This window comes from Dreissena polymorpha, chromosome 3 (genome assembly GCF_020536995.1).
Source record: "Dreissena polymorpha isolate Duluth1 chromosome 3, UMN_Dpol_1.0, whole genome shotgun sequence".
Classification (NCBI taxonomy): domain Eukaryota; kingdom Metazoa; phylum Mollusca; class Bivalvia; order Myida; family Dreissenidae; genus Dreissena; species Dreissena polymorpha.
Genome location: NC_068357.1, coordinates 113,583,805 through 113,601,657, shown reverse-complemented (window position 1 = coordinate 113,601,657; position 17,853 = coordinate 113,583,805). Strand labels below are relative to the sequence as shown.

General features: G+C 35.1%; 1 protein-coding gene across 3 annotated transcripts in view; it reads right to left on the bottom strand.

The window, feature by feature from the left end:
• Positions 1-42: 42 nt before the first annotated feature.
• LOC127871086 (PC-esterase domain-containing protein 1A-like) overlaps positions 43-17,853 on the bottom strand; it is a 40,287-nt gene continuing 22,476 nt past the window's right edge. For all 3 annotated transcript variants that reach the window (XM_052413744.1, XM_052413745.1, XM_052413746.1), the window contains 3 exons: positions 16,414-16,486; positions 13,518-13,636; positions 43-8,503 (listed from right to left, as the gene is read on the bottom strand). In XM_052413744.1, coding sequence (XP_052269704.1) covers positions 7,922-8,503; positions 13,518-13,636; positions 16,414-16,486 — 774 coding nt within the window. In that variant the 3' untranslated portion in view covers positions 43-7,921. The remainder of the gene's footprint in view (positions 8,504-13,517; positions 13,637-16,413; positions 16,487-17,853) is intronic.

The window sequence follows — 17,853 nt, the reverse complement described above, 5'->3', positions numbered from 1 at the left end:
GGCATTATTCAGCGACTATATTAAAAACAACACAAGATCAGGAAACTGGCATAAACGATTTTTTTTTAATTTCAACTCATAAATAAGAGGATCAATGGCCCTCGGTCGCTCAACTGAGACCCGAGTGAAATTAACTGTTCTGTTCAATAGCTTTTGTGATGTTAAGCTACTAATGCCAAAACTTGGTTAAGATATCATTAAAACTGATGTTTTAAGCAAGGTTTATGAATATTTTAACAAAACAATGTCATTTTTAGGGTGATCAAAAAGTTCCAATACAAGAAAGTCAAAAGGCCTAAGACCCTACGGAACTTTACCTAGTTTTTGACCCCACAAGACCTTTGAATACATATGGCCGAAAAATCATTAAGATCAGTTTTAGGCCAAGTTTACATAAGATCAGGCAATTAATGTGCCATGCAATGGTTCACAAGCTTTTCTTAAATTTGACCTAGTGAGCAAGATGTGGATGTCACGTAATGCAGTTTCAAATGTGTGGAATTATCATGAAGACAAATATTATCACCAAATTGCATGAACGTTGGAAAATATATGTACCCGCAAGAGTGTTCACAAGCTTTTCCCCCTATTTGATATACTGACATGGTGTTTGACCGATTTACCTAATTTTTGACCCCATGCGACCTATTTTAAACTAGGCAAAGATAAAAGTAAGATCAACGTTCTGACCAAGCTTCGTGAAGATTATGCGTTACAAATGGTCACTAGTTTTCACAAGCTCTTTCATTTGACAAAGTGACCTAGTTTGTAAGTTTGAAGACCACTTTTGAAGATACAGTATTGGGACAAACGTGTTAACCCAGTTGTGTGAAGACAGGAAAATAATTTTTGTTCAACCGAACAAGACCCAGATTTGAGATTGACTGATTTTTCATTAAGACAAACGTTCTGACCGAATTTAAAAACGGTTAGGAACTAAGACATCAAGAGTGTTCACAAGAATTTTCTTGCATTAAACCTAGTGATCCAGCTTTTGACCTAACTTGAACCTGTTTTGCACATGGCCGAAATAGTAATTGGACAAATGTTCTGACCAAGTTTAATAAATATTGGGAAATAAATAGAGCTTTTCTTTAGAATCCACCATCTAATTTTATTTGACCTCGTTCATAATCCCACATGACCCACCTCCGAACCTGTTTAAACAAATGATTTGACCCAGTTGCACAAAGATTGGGCACTTTATGTGGACTCTTGAATAGCCACAAGCGTTTCATTTAAATTGACCTAGTTTTTACCACATTTGACAAAGTTTCAAACTTGACAAAGAAATCAGTGAGTCAAATGTCATTAAATATCATTAGAAATTCAAAATCATTAAACCAAAGGTTTTGAGCAAGTTTCAGCAATATGACATAAATTTGGATTCTAGAGTTATCACAAGGTATGCAGTAATTTTGATTTTCACAAGCTTTTCCTTTAGTTTGACCCAGTGACCTTGTTTGGTACCCCACATGACCAAGTTTCGAACTTGGCTGGGATTTCATTGGAAAAAATGTTGAAATCAAATCAGATTGGTCAATAAATGTGGCCTCTAAATGTAAACAAGGTAATTGTTCATGACACCCGATGAACAACAATCAACAGGTGATCACAAAAGCTCATCATAAATAAAATGAGCTTAGGCAAGCTAAAACAATAATGGTTGGCAAAAAAACAAATATAATATGTACAACCTAATAGACATCATAATTAGATGCAGTTACAAAACAAACTAAATTGCATCACAACAACATGTGTCCATTTGCACAGCTTGTCTCTTTGCTGTTTGGCATAATGATAAATGGTGCAGTTTGATTTTAAACAGGCAAACAACTAAATATTTTCCAAAAACGGACAAAAACTAGAGCTTTGTCACAGAATACCCCCACATGCCGCATTGACACAGAATATTGGCATGTTGTCTTCACAAATAACAGCTGACACCATGCTAAATGTTTTAAACATACTAAGTGACCCCATGACCTAGTTTTTGACCCGGTTTGACCCATATTCGAACTTGACCTACACATCCTCTATATACAACTTTTGACCAAGTGTGGTGAAGATCGGATGAAAATTATTTGAATTAGAGAGCGGACACCATACTCAATGTTTAAAACGCACTAAGTGACCCTGTGCCCTAGTTTTTGACCCGGCATGACCCATGTTTGAACTTGGCCTAGACATCATCTAGATACAACTTCTGACCGAGGTTAGTGAAGCTCGGATGAAAACTACTTTAATGAGAGAGTGGACACCATGCTCAATGTTTAACACGCACTTAGTGACCCGATGACCTAGTTTTTGACCCGGCATGACCCATATTTGAACTTGACCTCAACATCATCTAGATACAACATCTGACCAAGTTTGGTGAAGATCGGATGAAAACAACTTGAATTAGAGAGTGGACACTTAATACGGACTGACCGACAGACAGACAAACAAGTTCACTCCTATATGCCCTCCTAAACTTCGCTTGTGGGAGTATAAAGATACTATGGCAATCAGAAAATTATTGCATAGCATTCCAATATTTAAACACAAATGCACCGAAAAATGACAACATTATACATGTATGAACATCTTCCATCACCTGTAACTTTAGATAACAGCAGAAACTGACAATATAATACATGTTTAACATATATATTGCATGTAACTTAAGATAACAACAGAAACTGACAATATAATACAGGTATATTCATCAATAAATCCTGTAACATTAGATTACAGCCCACACTGATAACAGAATACACATTTGTACTTTTACAAACTGACTGTAACCTAAGATGACAACTGTCACTGAATATAAAAAAAATATTATGGCCTGTACCTTTAATTAGATGTCAGCCTAAACTGAAAACATAATAAATGTTTATACATCACTATGTCCTGTAACTTTACATGACAACCAAAACTGACAACATAATACATGTATATACATCACTTTGCCCTGTAACTTTACATGACAACCAAAACGGACAACATAATACAAGTACATACATCTATATGATCTGAAACTTTAGATGACAACTCGAAACAGACAATACAATACATGTATGAACTTCTATATGACCTTTAACATAAGATAACAAACAATACTGATAATAAAATACATGTAAGTACATCTATATAAGGTGTAACTTAAGATAAATACCAAAACTTACAATACAACACAATAAATGTACGCATATCTATAATACCTGAACCTTTAAATAACAACCCGAACTGACAACAAAATACATGTATGTACATATGGTTTGATACTTTAGATTACAACCAAAACTGACAACATAATACATGTATGCACATCTTAATCACACGTTACTTTAGATGACAACGAAAACTGACACCATAATACATGTATCTACATCGCTATGGCCTGTAACTTAAGATGACAACCAAAACTGACAACATAATACATGTATGTACATCGCTATGGCCTGTAACTTAAGATGACAACCAAAACTGACACCATAATACATGTATCTACATCGCTATGGCCTGTAACTTAAGATGACAACCAAAACTGACAACATAATAATGTATCTACATCGCTATGGCCTGTAACTTTAGATGACAACCAAAACTGACATCATAATACATGTATGTACATCGCTATGGCCTGTAACTTTAGATGACAACCAAAACTGACATCATAATATATGTATGTACATCGCTATGGCCTTTAACTTTAGATGACAACTCAAAAAGTGACACCATTATACATGTATGTTCATCTACATGGATTAAAACTTCAGATTACAACAAAAACTGACAACATCATAAATGTTTGTATATTTATTTCACCTGAAACTTAAGTTGAATTGACATCATAATACATGTATGTACAACTATATGGCATGTAACTTTAGATGACAATCAAAACTATCCAGATGATACATGTATGTACATCTAAATCACCTTTAATTTTAGATGAAATCCATAACTGACAACATAATACATGTATGTACATCTAAATGATCTATTACTTTAGATGACATCTGGAAACTGACCACATATTACTTATATGTACATGTTTATTGATTGTTAAATAAGATGACAACCAAAACTGACACAATACATGTAGGTACATATATGTACCTGTAGCTTCATTATAATGTCACAAGAATAAGTAACAAAAGTATTTTTTTTAAACAAGAACAGTCCTCGTTATAATTTCAATGACTCTTGACTAGAGGGAAGAAAATGACAAACAGATGAATCAACAGTAAAATGTATACACAAACAACATATGTGGACTACCACAATTTAAGAGCATTGTAAACACAAGTTAATACTGAACACATTTTCATATCACAGCTTTCCTTCTAGACAAGTTATACTACCGGCTTTTAACCTTTACATTAAAACACACTTTTCTTTTATAGAAGGGTCCGTTCTAGATTTGGCTTGATATATTAAACCTTTACACATAAGAAATAAAAAGAAACCCCAAAATATAGCCTTTGTTTTCTCCTTCAATTTAAATCAATAAAACTGTGTATGATTATCAAGCTTGGATTTAATACTTGTACAATGTTTAGCTTTCATTGTTTAAAGGTAATTTTAAGGTGGCTTTTTAGATCTTGATTTGTCTTTGATGTAGTAATCAAATGAATGTAATAGCTAGACAATGAATTGCTACAGTGATACAACTTTGCACAATCCATCAGATCTGATACACAGATCTTTTAGAAAATCTTTGGTTTAATTAGAAAATCTTTGGTTTAAACAATCTCAATTTGGTATTGGACATGTACTAGTAAATTACACAAACATAAAACAATTGAACATGTTGATAAAAAATATTTACAAACAAACAGAGATCAAATTGGAACATCATATGAAATGTACATATTATAACATATTACCTCTTGTGGAAAACATGACAGACACCTGATAAAACCTGAGGAAACCCATAAAAAATACATAGAAAACAAGATGTGTTTGTGAAACGCTATGTCCCCATATATTTGACCTTTGACCTTGAAGGATGACCTTGACCTTTCATCACTCAAAATGTGCAGCTTCATAAGATACACATGCATGCCAAACATCAAGTTGCGATCTTCAATAATGCAAAAGTGTACATTAAATGACCTATTTTGACCCATATATTTGACCTTTGACCTTGAAGGATGACCTTGCACCACTCAAAATGTGCAGCTCAATGAGATACACATGCATGCCAAATTTGAAGTAGCTTAGTATCTTCAATATTGTTAAAGTTATGGCAAATGTTAAAGTTTGACGTAAACCAACAAACCAACAAACAAACCAACAGACAGTGCAAAAACAGTATGTCCCCCACTTTAGTGGTTGGGGACATAAAAATAACACAACATTGGAAATACATATGATCACTCAAAAAAACTGTATGCAGATAATGTTATCCAACATAAGTTTAATAATTATAACAAGTTTATGTACATTTTTATAGCATTAAGCTTAAAGTTGTAGGTTCCAAAGATTGTGAAGGCTTCAGTGTTAGTTGCATAGTCATTCAGAAATTAAAAGACAGTAAAATAATACTTAAGGGTGGATTTCAACGTCAAAATTCCTGAAGCAATACCTTAATAGTCCTTGTATAGCACTAATAAACAAAACAGAAAGTTGGAACTCAAGAACTCGAGAGATCTTCAAAACATCATGAACACAACATAAATTTGAAGTAAGAATACTTTAAAGGGGCCTTTTCACAGATTTTGGCATGTATTGAAGTTTGTCATTAAATGCTTTATATTGATAAATATAAAAATTGGACCAAAAAATCTCCAGTAAAAAAACAAGAATACAATTTAAAAAAACAAAAACAAACCCTCAACTGGGCTCGAAACAATGTCCCATGGAATCCTGGAGTAAAAGACTTCCGCTTTGACCACTCGGCCATCCGTGCTTATGCTATAATGGGATGTATTTTTTACTTTACATAAGCAATCCTCGTAGTTACACAAAATATAATGACAACAACAGAACTTTCCAAACTATTCAATCGTTTCACATTACAACGCTTTATAATCTTCAGGTTTTCAAATCGCCAAAAGATGCGTATAATGGATATTTTAGAACATGGTAAATGTTCAGTATTACTATTTCCTCACAAATATCATAACTAAAACGAAAACTTGCTAATCTGAAACAACTTTTTAATTTTGTGAATTTACCAAGTCTCCACTGTTATATATTTAAACCACTAGCCAGAATCATTATACTTTCATTAAATAAATCATTTAAAAATTCAATAGCCTGAATATAAACAAACAAGCAAATTCGTTGAATTGATATCCCTCACCAATATGCTTCTGGACACAAAAGTATTATATTTGACACTCAAAAAAGCATTTTTTCAAGAGGCAAAGGGCCATAACTCTGTTATTAACTGATGGAGTACAATGCCATTTGGCGTGCATCATCCTCTTATCCATATACATACTCATACCAAGTTTCATTGAAATCCGCCAAAGCACTTCCAAGATATTGCTCCAGACAGACGGACGGACGGAAGGACAGACGGACAATGCCAAAACAATATCCCTCCGCCTATGATGGGGGATAATTAATATGTAGTAGCCCCAATTACATTTCCCCAGACTGTCAAGCTGATAGTGTGTAGACTGGACATTACCCATTTAAATTAGAATATAACAAGTCCATATTACTTCAAGATCAAACATGAGGTTGAGCATATGAATGGATAGTGCATGGTTAAACATGAGGTTGAGTATATGAATGGATAGTGCATGGTCAAACATGAGGTTGAGTATATGAATGGATAGTGCATGGTCAAACATGAGGTTGAGTATATGAATGGATAGTGCATGGTCAAACATGAGGTTGAGTATATGAATTGATAGTGCATGGTCAAACATGAGGTTGAGTATATGAATGGATAGTGCATGGTCATAAGTAACAACTGTGTACGTATCAAAGAGTTGCAACCATCGGTATTTGGTCCTTGGCAAAACTAAAAATCCAATAAAACTGTCGACGCCGTTTATCAGCAGGACAATATAGTAACCAACATAAAACATAGGAATAGTAACTAAATCCTGAAATATCAATATGCTGGGGGCATAAATACTTTCACATTCCAGAAACTTAAATTACCTGCTTTATTGATAACTCTAAAAACTGATTTCTTTACCGAAAAATTGATTTCAAAGATATAAAAAAAGCAACTGATTCTTGCATCTGTCATCCTTCCAGGTCGTGAAAAAATAACAGAAATTTAACTGGAAAACTAGCAGCAATATCTACATAGCAAAAATTATCAGAACCGCTTAAGCAAACTATATACACACTGATCAATGTATACATTTGAGAAAAAATATAGTTAAAATTTCCAAATTGTCATTGTAGTTATGTAATACTGAACATTTACAATGCTCTTAAATATCCATTTTATGCATATTTTGACAATTTAAAAACCTAAAAATAAAACAGCATTACAAACGAAAGGAATAAATAATTTGGAAAGTTCAGTTGTTATCGTTATATTTTGTGTAATTACGATTATTGCTTATATAAAGTATTAATAACGTGTACTTTCATGTCAGCGTGGATGGCTGAGTGGTCTAAGCAGTAGACTTACTCCAAGGGTGAGTGGTTCTAGCCCAGGTGTGGATTATATTTTTCCCTTTACTCACTTTTATTTTTGTTTTAAACTTTAAGTTCCAATGTTTACATTAATCAATTTAAAGCATTTAATCATAAACTGCATAACATGCCGAAATCTGTGAATAAGGTCTATTTAAGTATACTGCAATGTACCTATGAAGGAAAATACACTTCAAGGCACCTGTCCATTATCCAGGGTCTTTTCTAGTATATTTTCTGTACCTGGGTACATTGTAGTTTACTTTAGAATAACTGAGGTACATTCAAGTAATACCCAAGATCACAAAACCCATCACTAATGCCTGACACGTCGGCCATAAGGCTGGTTTCGAGCTCGATCCGGCATTTGGTTGCCATCATCATCAAACCACTGACCCCTGAAATCCTCATTCCTGTAAGGGGTCCAGTCCAACAGACTGACCGGGTAAGGGTTCGATGGCAGGGAGGTCCCTTGAAAGTTTATGTTCCTTATCGGACCACCGTAGCGGGCTATGTTTGCAGTCTGGTCATCATTCATCTGCTGTCCATACTTATCAACGTTGATATTTATGTTTCTTCCAACCTCGGGCCTATCAAATTTAAAATTGTTTGCAGTAGGTTGTGAAAGTAAGCTCGCTTTTGGTATTTGACTAAGCCTTTGGTTGTTATTTTCATTCCACTTCTGATTGGTAGAAAACTGCTGCCCCACCTTGAGACTAACGGGATTCCCAAAGTTATTGGCGATGTTGATGTTGCGTTGGCTTGACACGGGGACTGATTTGACGTGCACGTTCTGGTTGTAAATTGTATTTATGTTTGATAGGACTTGTTTGCCACATCCAAAGTTGAAATTCGTATCAGCTTGCTGGAATTGTTCATGGTCAACACAAGGTTTCTTCTGCAAACAAAATATAATTCTGCTCATATTTAGAACCATTAATTTCATAAGAGGAAGGAAACTAGTAGGCAACAAGATATGTGTTAGTCAGAAACACAATGCCCCCTTCTGCGCCGCTTTGAAGCCATATATTTAACCTTTGACCTTGAAGGATGACCTTGACCTTTCACCACTCAAAATGTGCAGCTCCATGAGATACATATGCATGCCAAATATCAAGTTGCTATCTTCAATATTGCAAAAGTTATGACCAATATTAAAGTTTTAGGACGGACAGACTGACTAAGGAACAGTTGAAAAAATATATGCCATCCTTCGGGGGCATAAAAAAATATCACTCCATTTATCAACCGTCACAAATAATAATTCTTAAAAGTTACAATTTCTTGAAATATACTGATTCCAACAAACAGTAAATTCAAGAACCTAAAATTACAAAATACAACAATTATTACAACACAAAACACATTCATAACAAGAGCACTGCATAGCGGGTGCCAACGCTCGGCTGCAGGTGCAGTTTTTAATTAATGAAAGCTTGTCAGAAGAATTTTTATTTTTTTTAATCTTTTTTTTTATATTAGAGGTCACAGTGACCTTGACCTTTGACCTAGTGACCCAAAAATTGGTGTGGCCTGTAGAACTCGTCAAGGTGCAGGTACATATGAATTCAAAGTTGTAGGTGGAAGCACTTTGATTTTAGAGCCAATGTTAAGGTTTTAGCACGAAGCCGGACGGCAGACAACGAACTGGCTATAACAATACCTCGGGTTTTCTCCGAAAACAGCCGAGCTAAAAAATGTAAATCTTTCACAAAGAATGAGTGCATGATTCAGGAACTTAATACTAATCAGGGTAAAACTTAAAAAAAACAATGTACTACTGTCATTGAAAGTGCAAACGGCCCTGTTGCCTATATCCCTTCCCAATTACTACTAACCGGTATAAGCCACTTTTAAACTTAAATTTAAACATAAAGCGACAGGACATTTTATTTCAAAAGTATTTATATAATCATTTGTCATTATTTAGAGTAAAGACTTCGTTGAAGATCAAGAATTTTGGTAACCATGGAGACTGCTCTTTCTCTGCAGTCTAATGAGGCCATGTTCACAAGCTCCTGAGGCAAACCATCACAAAACTTTGAACGCTTCTTAAATTGATTTAGTTTTTGGCTGTGTTTTGAATTGGCTGTTTTATTTTAACTATTTTAAACTTGGGCTATTCATTATGATTAAAATTTCAACAATTTATTAATTGATTTCACACACAAAATAGTGTCCAATATTTCCCTTAAAGTATGGATAAAATATTGATTTAAGATACTGTAAACATATAGAAATTCGTCGGTTTGAAATTTCGTAGTTTAATAAAAAACAAATAATTCGTTGACACGTAATTTCGTGGATTTCAAATTTTCTGGGAAGACTGCCCATCATAATTATTAAATGTTTAATGAAACAAACAGAGTAATAATAACGAAGCATAATCTGCTTATCTGTGTTGACAGCAAGACTTCAGGTTGATATGCCCTGAAGCATGATAGTGTTGCTGATAATTGTTGATAAGAGCCATAAAGCGGCGCACTTGTGGGTCCCCGCTCGCAAATTGCCATCAATGTTGTTTTGACAAGACTTCCAATTTTCAGCGCAATCGGTCCCCCAGTAGTAACAATTGAGTAATAAGGTCCCCAAAATACACATGTAAAAACCGTTATGTCTCTTTTAACTTTAATTGGTACTAATTGACAAATGTTAGAAATCTGCAAACTGTTAATTTGACGACGTCACGTAAAAGAGAACAATCGTACAGGTTAAATACCGTGCTTGATTTAAAAAGTATTATTACCCAAACACTTATCAAGAAAACAACATATTGTATTAACTAGAATATCTCAATCAAAAATCGGCAATGACCGATTTCGGATTAAAAATGTATAAATAATCGTTGGTACTTGAATTTGTTGTTCAGCTGACCAACGAAATCCACGAAATTCGTACCACACGAAATTAAATGGTTTTACAGTCATTTTAAATAAGGATATCTCTTATGCTCCTTATTATACCGGCCATGTACCTTTTACTCTCTTGGGCTCTTAGTTAATACTTACTCTGTACCTTTTACTCTCTTGGCCCCTTAGTTAATACCAGCACTGTACCTTTTATTATCTTGGGCTCTTAGTTAATACCGGTCCTGTACCTTTAACTCTCTTGGGCTCTTAGTTAATACCAACTCTGTACCTTTCACTCTCTTGGGCTCTTAGTTAATACCAGCATTGTACCTTTTATTCTCTTAGGCTATTAGTTTATACGGGCCCTGTACCTTTAACTCTCTTGGGCTCTTAGTTAATACTTACTCTGTACCTTTCACTCTCTTGGGCTCTTAGTTAATACTGACTCTGTACCTTTTACTCTCTTGGGCTCTTAGTTAATACTTACTCTGTACCTTTTACTCTCTTGGGCCCTTAGTTAATACCAGCACTGTACCTTGTATTCTCTTGGGCTCTTAGTTAATACTGGCCCTGTACCTTTTACTCTCTTGGGCTCTTAGTTAATACCTGCACTGTACCTTTTATTCTGTTGGGCTCTTAGTTAATACTGGCCCTGTACCTTTTACTCTCTTGGGCTCTTAGTAAATACTGGCCCTGTACCTTTTACTCTCTTGGGCTCTTAGTTATTACTGACCCTGTACCTTTTATTCTCTTTGGCTCTTAGTTATTAACAACCCTGTACCTTTTACTCTCTTGGGCTCATAGTTAATACCAACCCTGTACCTTTAACTCTCTTGAGCTCATAGTCAATACCAACCCTGTACCTGTTATTCTCTTGGGCTCTTAGTTAATTCCAACCCTGTATCTTTTATTCTCTTGGGCTCTTAGTTATTACCAACCCTGTACCTTTTATTCTCTTGGGCTCTTAGTTAATACTGACCCTGTACCTTTTATTCTCTTTGGCTCTTAGTTATTAACAACCCTGTACCTTTTACTCTCTTGGGCTCATAGTTAATACCAACCCTGTACCTTTAACTCTCTTGAGCTCATAGTCAATACCAACCCTGTACCTGTTATTCTCTTGGGCTCTTAGTTAATTCCAACCCTGTATCTTTTATTCTCTTGGGCTCTTAGTTATTACCAACCCTGTACCTTTTATTCTCTTGGGCTCTTAGTTAATACTGACCCTGTAACTTTAATTCTCTTGGGCTCTTAGTTTTTACCAACCTTGTACCTTTTATTCTTTAAGGCTTTCAGTTTACACATACTTAAGTGTCCGACAAATCCATTCCCCGGGGGCTACTGAATTTTTTTATCGGGCTACTGAAATTTTCCAGCTCACGCCCGCCGGGCTACTATAAATCTATAAGAGCGGTAGCCCAGTTTATTGACAGACATACCTAGAATAAACACGCTGACCATGTGTTTGTACACTGTGTATTGCTTATAATCCGATAACAAAGTGCAATCTATTATCTAATCAGTCATTCATCACTTGCGGTTATGTTGATTGTAAACAGTAACAGTGTATTTAAATCATCCAATCAGAATCAACATTTGTCGTCTGCTAAATAATATAATGAGAGACGATTGGATAGTTTGCGCGCGTGATGCAACGTCATTTCGCAATATGGAATTCTTTGTTTTAACCACAACAATGAGTAATAGCGACAACGTTTTTGATGTCGTTAAATATCCAAGGATTCAATAAAGAAATAAAAACAATAACGGATTCTTCAAAACGTTAACGAAACCGAAAATTAATATTAATTACACTGGTGTGAACGCGGTAAACACCTGCCAATTAGTTTGCATAGTCAATTAATGATTGATTAAAGGTCCAGCGACTGTTAAAAATTAAGGTAAGTTTGATTTTAATTGAGACATTGTTTTAATTATTTGATCGAGTTGTATATAAGATGCACCGATTTTGTGTATTTTATTATAATGTATTAAATTAATTTTGAAGGTGAAATGCAATATGTGACTGGATTAATATTAAAAAACAAGAGGGCCAAGAGGCCCTAGTTCGCTCACCTTTTATTACAAGGCCTTTTTCTTTGCTTAGTTGAAAATTCAGTACTCTAGAGCATATAAAATGGGTTTTTTCTGTTTACTTTTGCAGTGTGAGCATATGATTAATTCTGATTGAGTACTGTCCATAACCTTGTTGTTTTTTTTGCAATGCAAACATTTGCAAGTAATGCTAATTCTACATGTGTTTACAAGGTTTTGTAAGATTTGGACCTCGTGACCAAGATTTTGACCCCACATGACCCAATGACAAATTTTGCATAGATATCATTAAGAAAAACATCCTGGTCAATTATTAACATTGTTGATTCGTTGCATTGAAATCCCCCGCCAAATAAATTTTGTTTATGGATGGGTTTAGAACTTTAGTATGGTAGAATCCTTACCAAATAATGCATATTAAATCAAAATGTGTGATTTTCACTTTTGTGTGTGACTTTGACCATGACCCTAACAACATGGATCTTATATTTGACCTCAATGTGTGACCTTAACCTTAGCCCCTAGGATTATGGGTGTTCAGCAATGAAACTCATCAAGAGCTTCAGGCGTTCACACATGAACCAGAACACGCTAGAAGCACTCATGAGGGTGCATGCAAATGGACCACCACTTCATGATTACAAGGCGGAAGGGGCTATCCACCACTGGATGGACTGTGGACCTGGGACACGCCGCCTCGCAGGCCACAAGATATCGTCAGCTAGTGACTAGAAATGATATTGACTGTGTACTATAACTATAACATGTATACTGAGTGCAGTTTATTAAGACAATTTGATATTAGACTGAATGAAATCCTTGTGTCACTGTGTGATACTGTTGATAAGTGATTTGTTATGTCTACTGCATGTCACATCAGACAACTTTGTTGTATTATGTGGATGTAAATGAATAAATAAAATAAAGACGAAAACTTGCCTCATCATTTTGTAGGTAAATTTTTCGGACACTGACTATGTAGATAAATCCAACCAAACGTTGTCTTACCAAGGAGAGGACAGTGTGTGCGTGGTTGGGTTGTTTCACGTCCCAGGCCTGGGCAATGTGGGTCAGGATGAGATTGGTCATTCGTCTGTGGGCAGTCATGTCCCAGTGGACCCCGTCACCTGATTGCAGTCACAGCATGGGTTTTATTACAGGGATATAAATATAAACTAAAATTTTAACCGAAGTTGCCAACTCTTTTTTTTTTTGTTTTTTTAGAGTTTCATTATTTTCAATAGTGATTCACGTAAGACTAAAATAATGTTGAAAACCTGCAAAAACAAGGGCTGTTTGTAAAACATGCATGCCCCCCATATGGGCTGTCAGTTGTAGTGGCAGCCATTGTGTGAATACGTTTTTGTCACTGTGACCTTGACCATTGACCTAGTGACCTGAAAAGCAATAGGGGTCATCTGCCAGTCATGATCAATGTTATTAAGTTTCATGATCCTAGGCGTAAGCATTCTTGAGTTATCATCCGGAAACCATTTTACTATTTCCAGTCACAGTGACCTTGACCTTTGACCTAGTGACCTGAAAATCAATAGGGGTCATCTGCCAGTCATGATCACTGTTCCAATGAAGTTTCATGATCCTAGACGTAAGCATTCTTGAGTTATCATCCAGAAACCATTATACTGTTTCGAGTCACTGTGAGTTATCATCCGAAAACCATTTTACTATTTCGAGTCACTGTGACCTTGACCTTTGACCTAGTGACCTGAAAATCTATAGTGGTCATCTGCCAGTCATGATCAATGTACCTATGAAGTTTCATGATCCTAGGCCTAAGCATTCTTGAGTTATCATCCAGAAACCATTTTACTTTTTCGAGTCACTGTGACCTTGACCTAGTGACCTGAAAATCAATAGGGGTCATCTGCCAGTCATGATCAATGTACCTATGAAGTTTCATGATCCTAGGCCTAAGCGTTCTTAAGTTATCATCCGGAAACCATCTGGTGGACGGACCGACGGACCAACCGACGGACCGACCGACATGTGCAAAACAATATACCCCCTCTTCTTCAAAGGGGGGCATAAAAAAAATTAAACAAATCTTTCAGCATTTCTCTTTAAGAGGACATTGACACTTTCCTTAGAAATTTGAAGAGTCCATCACAACTTTAAAGGAAAAATTGCTTATGTGCTCCCCATAATTTATATCCCTGTATTGCATAATAATAATGCAGGTTATTCTAGAAAACTTTATGAAGAACACAAATCCTTTGATTCATGGCCATTTATAAATGCAAACAATTAATTTAAACCACTATCAGGACTCTCCCTGGCTCAGAATGTTCTTTTGACAAATTAACAGTAGAAAATATAATATTTTCACATTTAGGCTGCTAAATGAGAATTTATGAGGTAAAGATTGAAGCTAAATACAACTTTTTCTATAAAAGGTGCTAGTTTGTAGCAATAAGCTAATTAGGTAATTCGTAGAGTTAGCTCGGACTCTAGTCCCAAATCAAATAAATTTTAAATACTACAGACTATACTTTAAACAGTAACTCAAAGAACATCGTGCCCCAAATTCTAGAATAAGCATTAGTCTATTTTAACAGGATAAGTTTGAGACCATTTTTTCCAAATTGCAATGAAATAAACAAACAAATCATTGAAAAAATATTACAATTTTATATACAAATATTATGTGAAATAATCAAAATAAATAATGTTGTAAACACTAACATCTATTTTTAGTAAATGTAAGACTTGATAAAATAGGCACATTAAGCAAGTTATTTTTAGCACCTACTTTAGCAAAAATCCAATTTAGGCGGAAAGTGTCGTACCTGATTAGCCTGTGGGGACTGCACAGGCTTAGCTGGGACGCACTTTTCGCACATGCATTATGCCCAGTTTTCTCAGAACAGGACTCATATAATTAAAATTTTGTTCTTAATAAATAATTATATGTGTCAACTACAAAGCTAGACTTGACTTTTGAGTACATTACAGGTTTAAAGAATATTCTTTATTTTTAGACTAACCTCTGGGAATCAGTTGATAAGTGCAACTTAAGTTTGAGACTTAGGCTAGTACATGCGACCCCAGTTATATTGTATTTGCCCTGTCTGTTGGTTGGTTTGTTGGTTTGTGTGTTTGTTAGTGCAAACTTTAACATTTGCAATAACTTTTGCAATATTGAAGATAGCAACTTCATATTTGGCATGCATGTGTATCTCATAGAGCTGCACATTTTGAGTGGTGAAAGGTCAAGGTCAAGGTCATCCTTCAAGGTCAAAGATCAAATATATGGGTCAAAATCACTTATTTAATGTACACTTTTGCAGTATTGAAGATAGCAGCTTGATATTTGGCATGCATGTGTATCTCATGGAGCTGCACATTGTGAGTGGTGAAAGGTCAAGGTCATCATTCAAGGTCAAAGATATGGGGACATAGTGTTTCACAAACACATTGCTTGTTATTTTTAGACTCAAGTTTGAGAATCACTTGGTGAATACGAGTTATATATTATTTTTTCTTACTTAACTCTGAGAATCTGATGGTGAATGCAACTGAAGTTTTAAGAATGTTCTTTATTTTTAGACTACAGTCTTAGAATCAGTTGATGAAGGCAACCCCAAAGCGTGCATTCATCAAACAATTGTAAGACTTAATTGTAAAAATTAAAAATATTCTTTAAACATGCATACATGTATCTTATAACTACTTAAAATAGAAGTCTAGCATGGTATATAACACATATAATTACAACATTCTTTATTAAGACCATTTTTTTGATGACATAGGCATAACTTTTAGCATGTATATACTCTAACTCTTGAGAATGTTTTCTTGGGTCTATGATTATTCTTTTTCTTAAGTCTATGAATTATATTCTTTAAGTTTAAGAATTAGTTGGTGTAGTGTAACCCCATGTCACCTGCTCTCCTCTGCAGCTGATGCCTCAGGTAGTAGTGGAGGTCCAGGGTGTTGACACCGTTCATGAGAGCCAGCTGTAACCCAACAAGAAATGGCAGTAGTTGTGATATTGGACTTACTTTAGAAGAAATGTATCAGTATTTGTTTAATTTTAATATATTGTTTAGTTTAGTTATTATCTAAAAGCTATTGGTTGTAAAACGTATACAATTTGTTATGATATAATATACATGTATAACTTGTAAACTCTGTACGGTGTGGAGAGATGCCCTCGACCCTCACATTTCTATTGGCAATGAAAATAAAATATGTTGGATGGACAGAAATATAAGCAATGGCAGCTGGTGACAACAGCATGAAAAAAACATCATGAACTGGCCACACAACAACAAATATTGATAGCACAATATATATCTTAAATATGAAACAAATGGACATCAAATCTTAAACATTACAATCATTCTCACTAAACCACTTAATATCAAACTCTAAATAAAGATTTCTGGCACTTCTTTATACATAATTTATTATATGTGTCTTGTTCTGAGAAAACTGGGCATAATGCATGTGCGTAAAGTGTAGTCCCATATTAGCCTGTGCAGTCCGCACAGGCTTATCTGGGATGACACTTTCCGCTTAAACTAGATTTTCGGTAAAAAGGGACTTCCTTTAAACGGAAAATACCATTTAAGCGAAAGTGTCATCCCTGATTAGCCTGTGCGGACTGCACAGGCTAATCTGGGACAACACTTTACGCACATGCATTATGACCAGCTTTCACAGAACAAGACACATATTTACTGATGTAGTTCATGCTTGTTTGTTTGCTTCGGGGTTTTTTTTCGCAGTTTTCAAAAGTATCATAGTCATATCACAGTGGCCAGTTAACCAACTGACCCTGTTCCTGCGTCATCTGGTTAACCAGTACTAAATACACATACTTATACCAGCATCTGACAACTACACTTCTTGAATCAAGTACTTAATACACATACTTATACCAGCATCTGACAACTACACTTCTTGAATCAACTACTTAATACACATACTTATACCAGCATCTGACAACTACACTTCTTGAATCAAGTACTTAATACACATACTTATACCAGCATCTGACAACTACACTTCTTGAATCAATAACTAAATACACATACTTATACCAGCATCTGACAACTACACTTCTTGAATCAAGTACTAAATACACATACTTATACCAGCATCTGACAACTACACTACTTGAATCAACTACTTAATACACATACTTATACCAGCATCTGACAACTACACTTCTTGAATCAAGTACTAAATACACATACTTATACCAGCATCTGACAACTACACTTCTTGAATCAAGTACTAAATACACATACTTATACCAGCATCTGACAACTACACTTCTTGAATCAAGTACTAAATACACATACTTATACCAGCATCT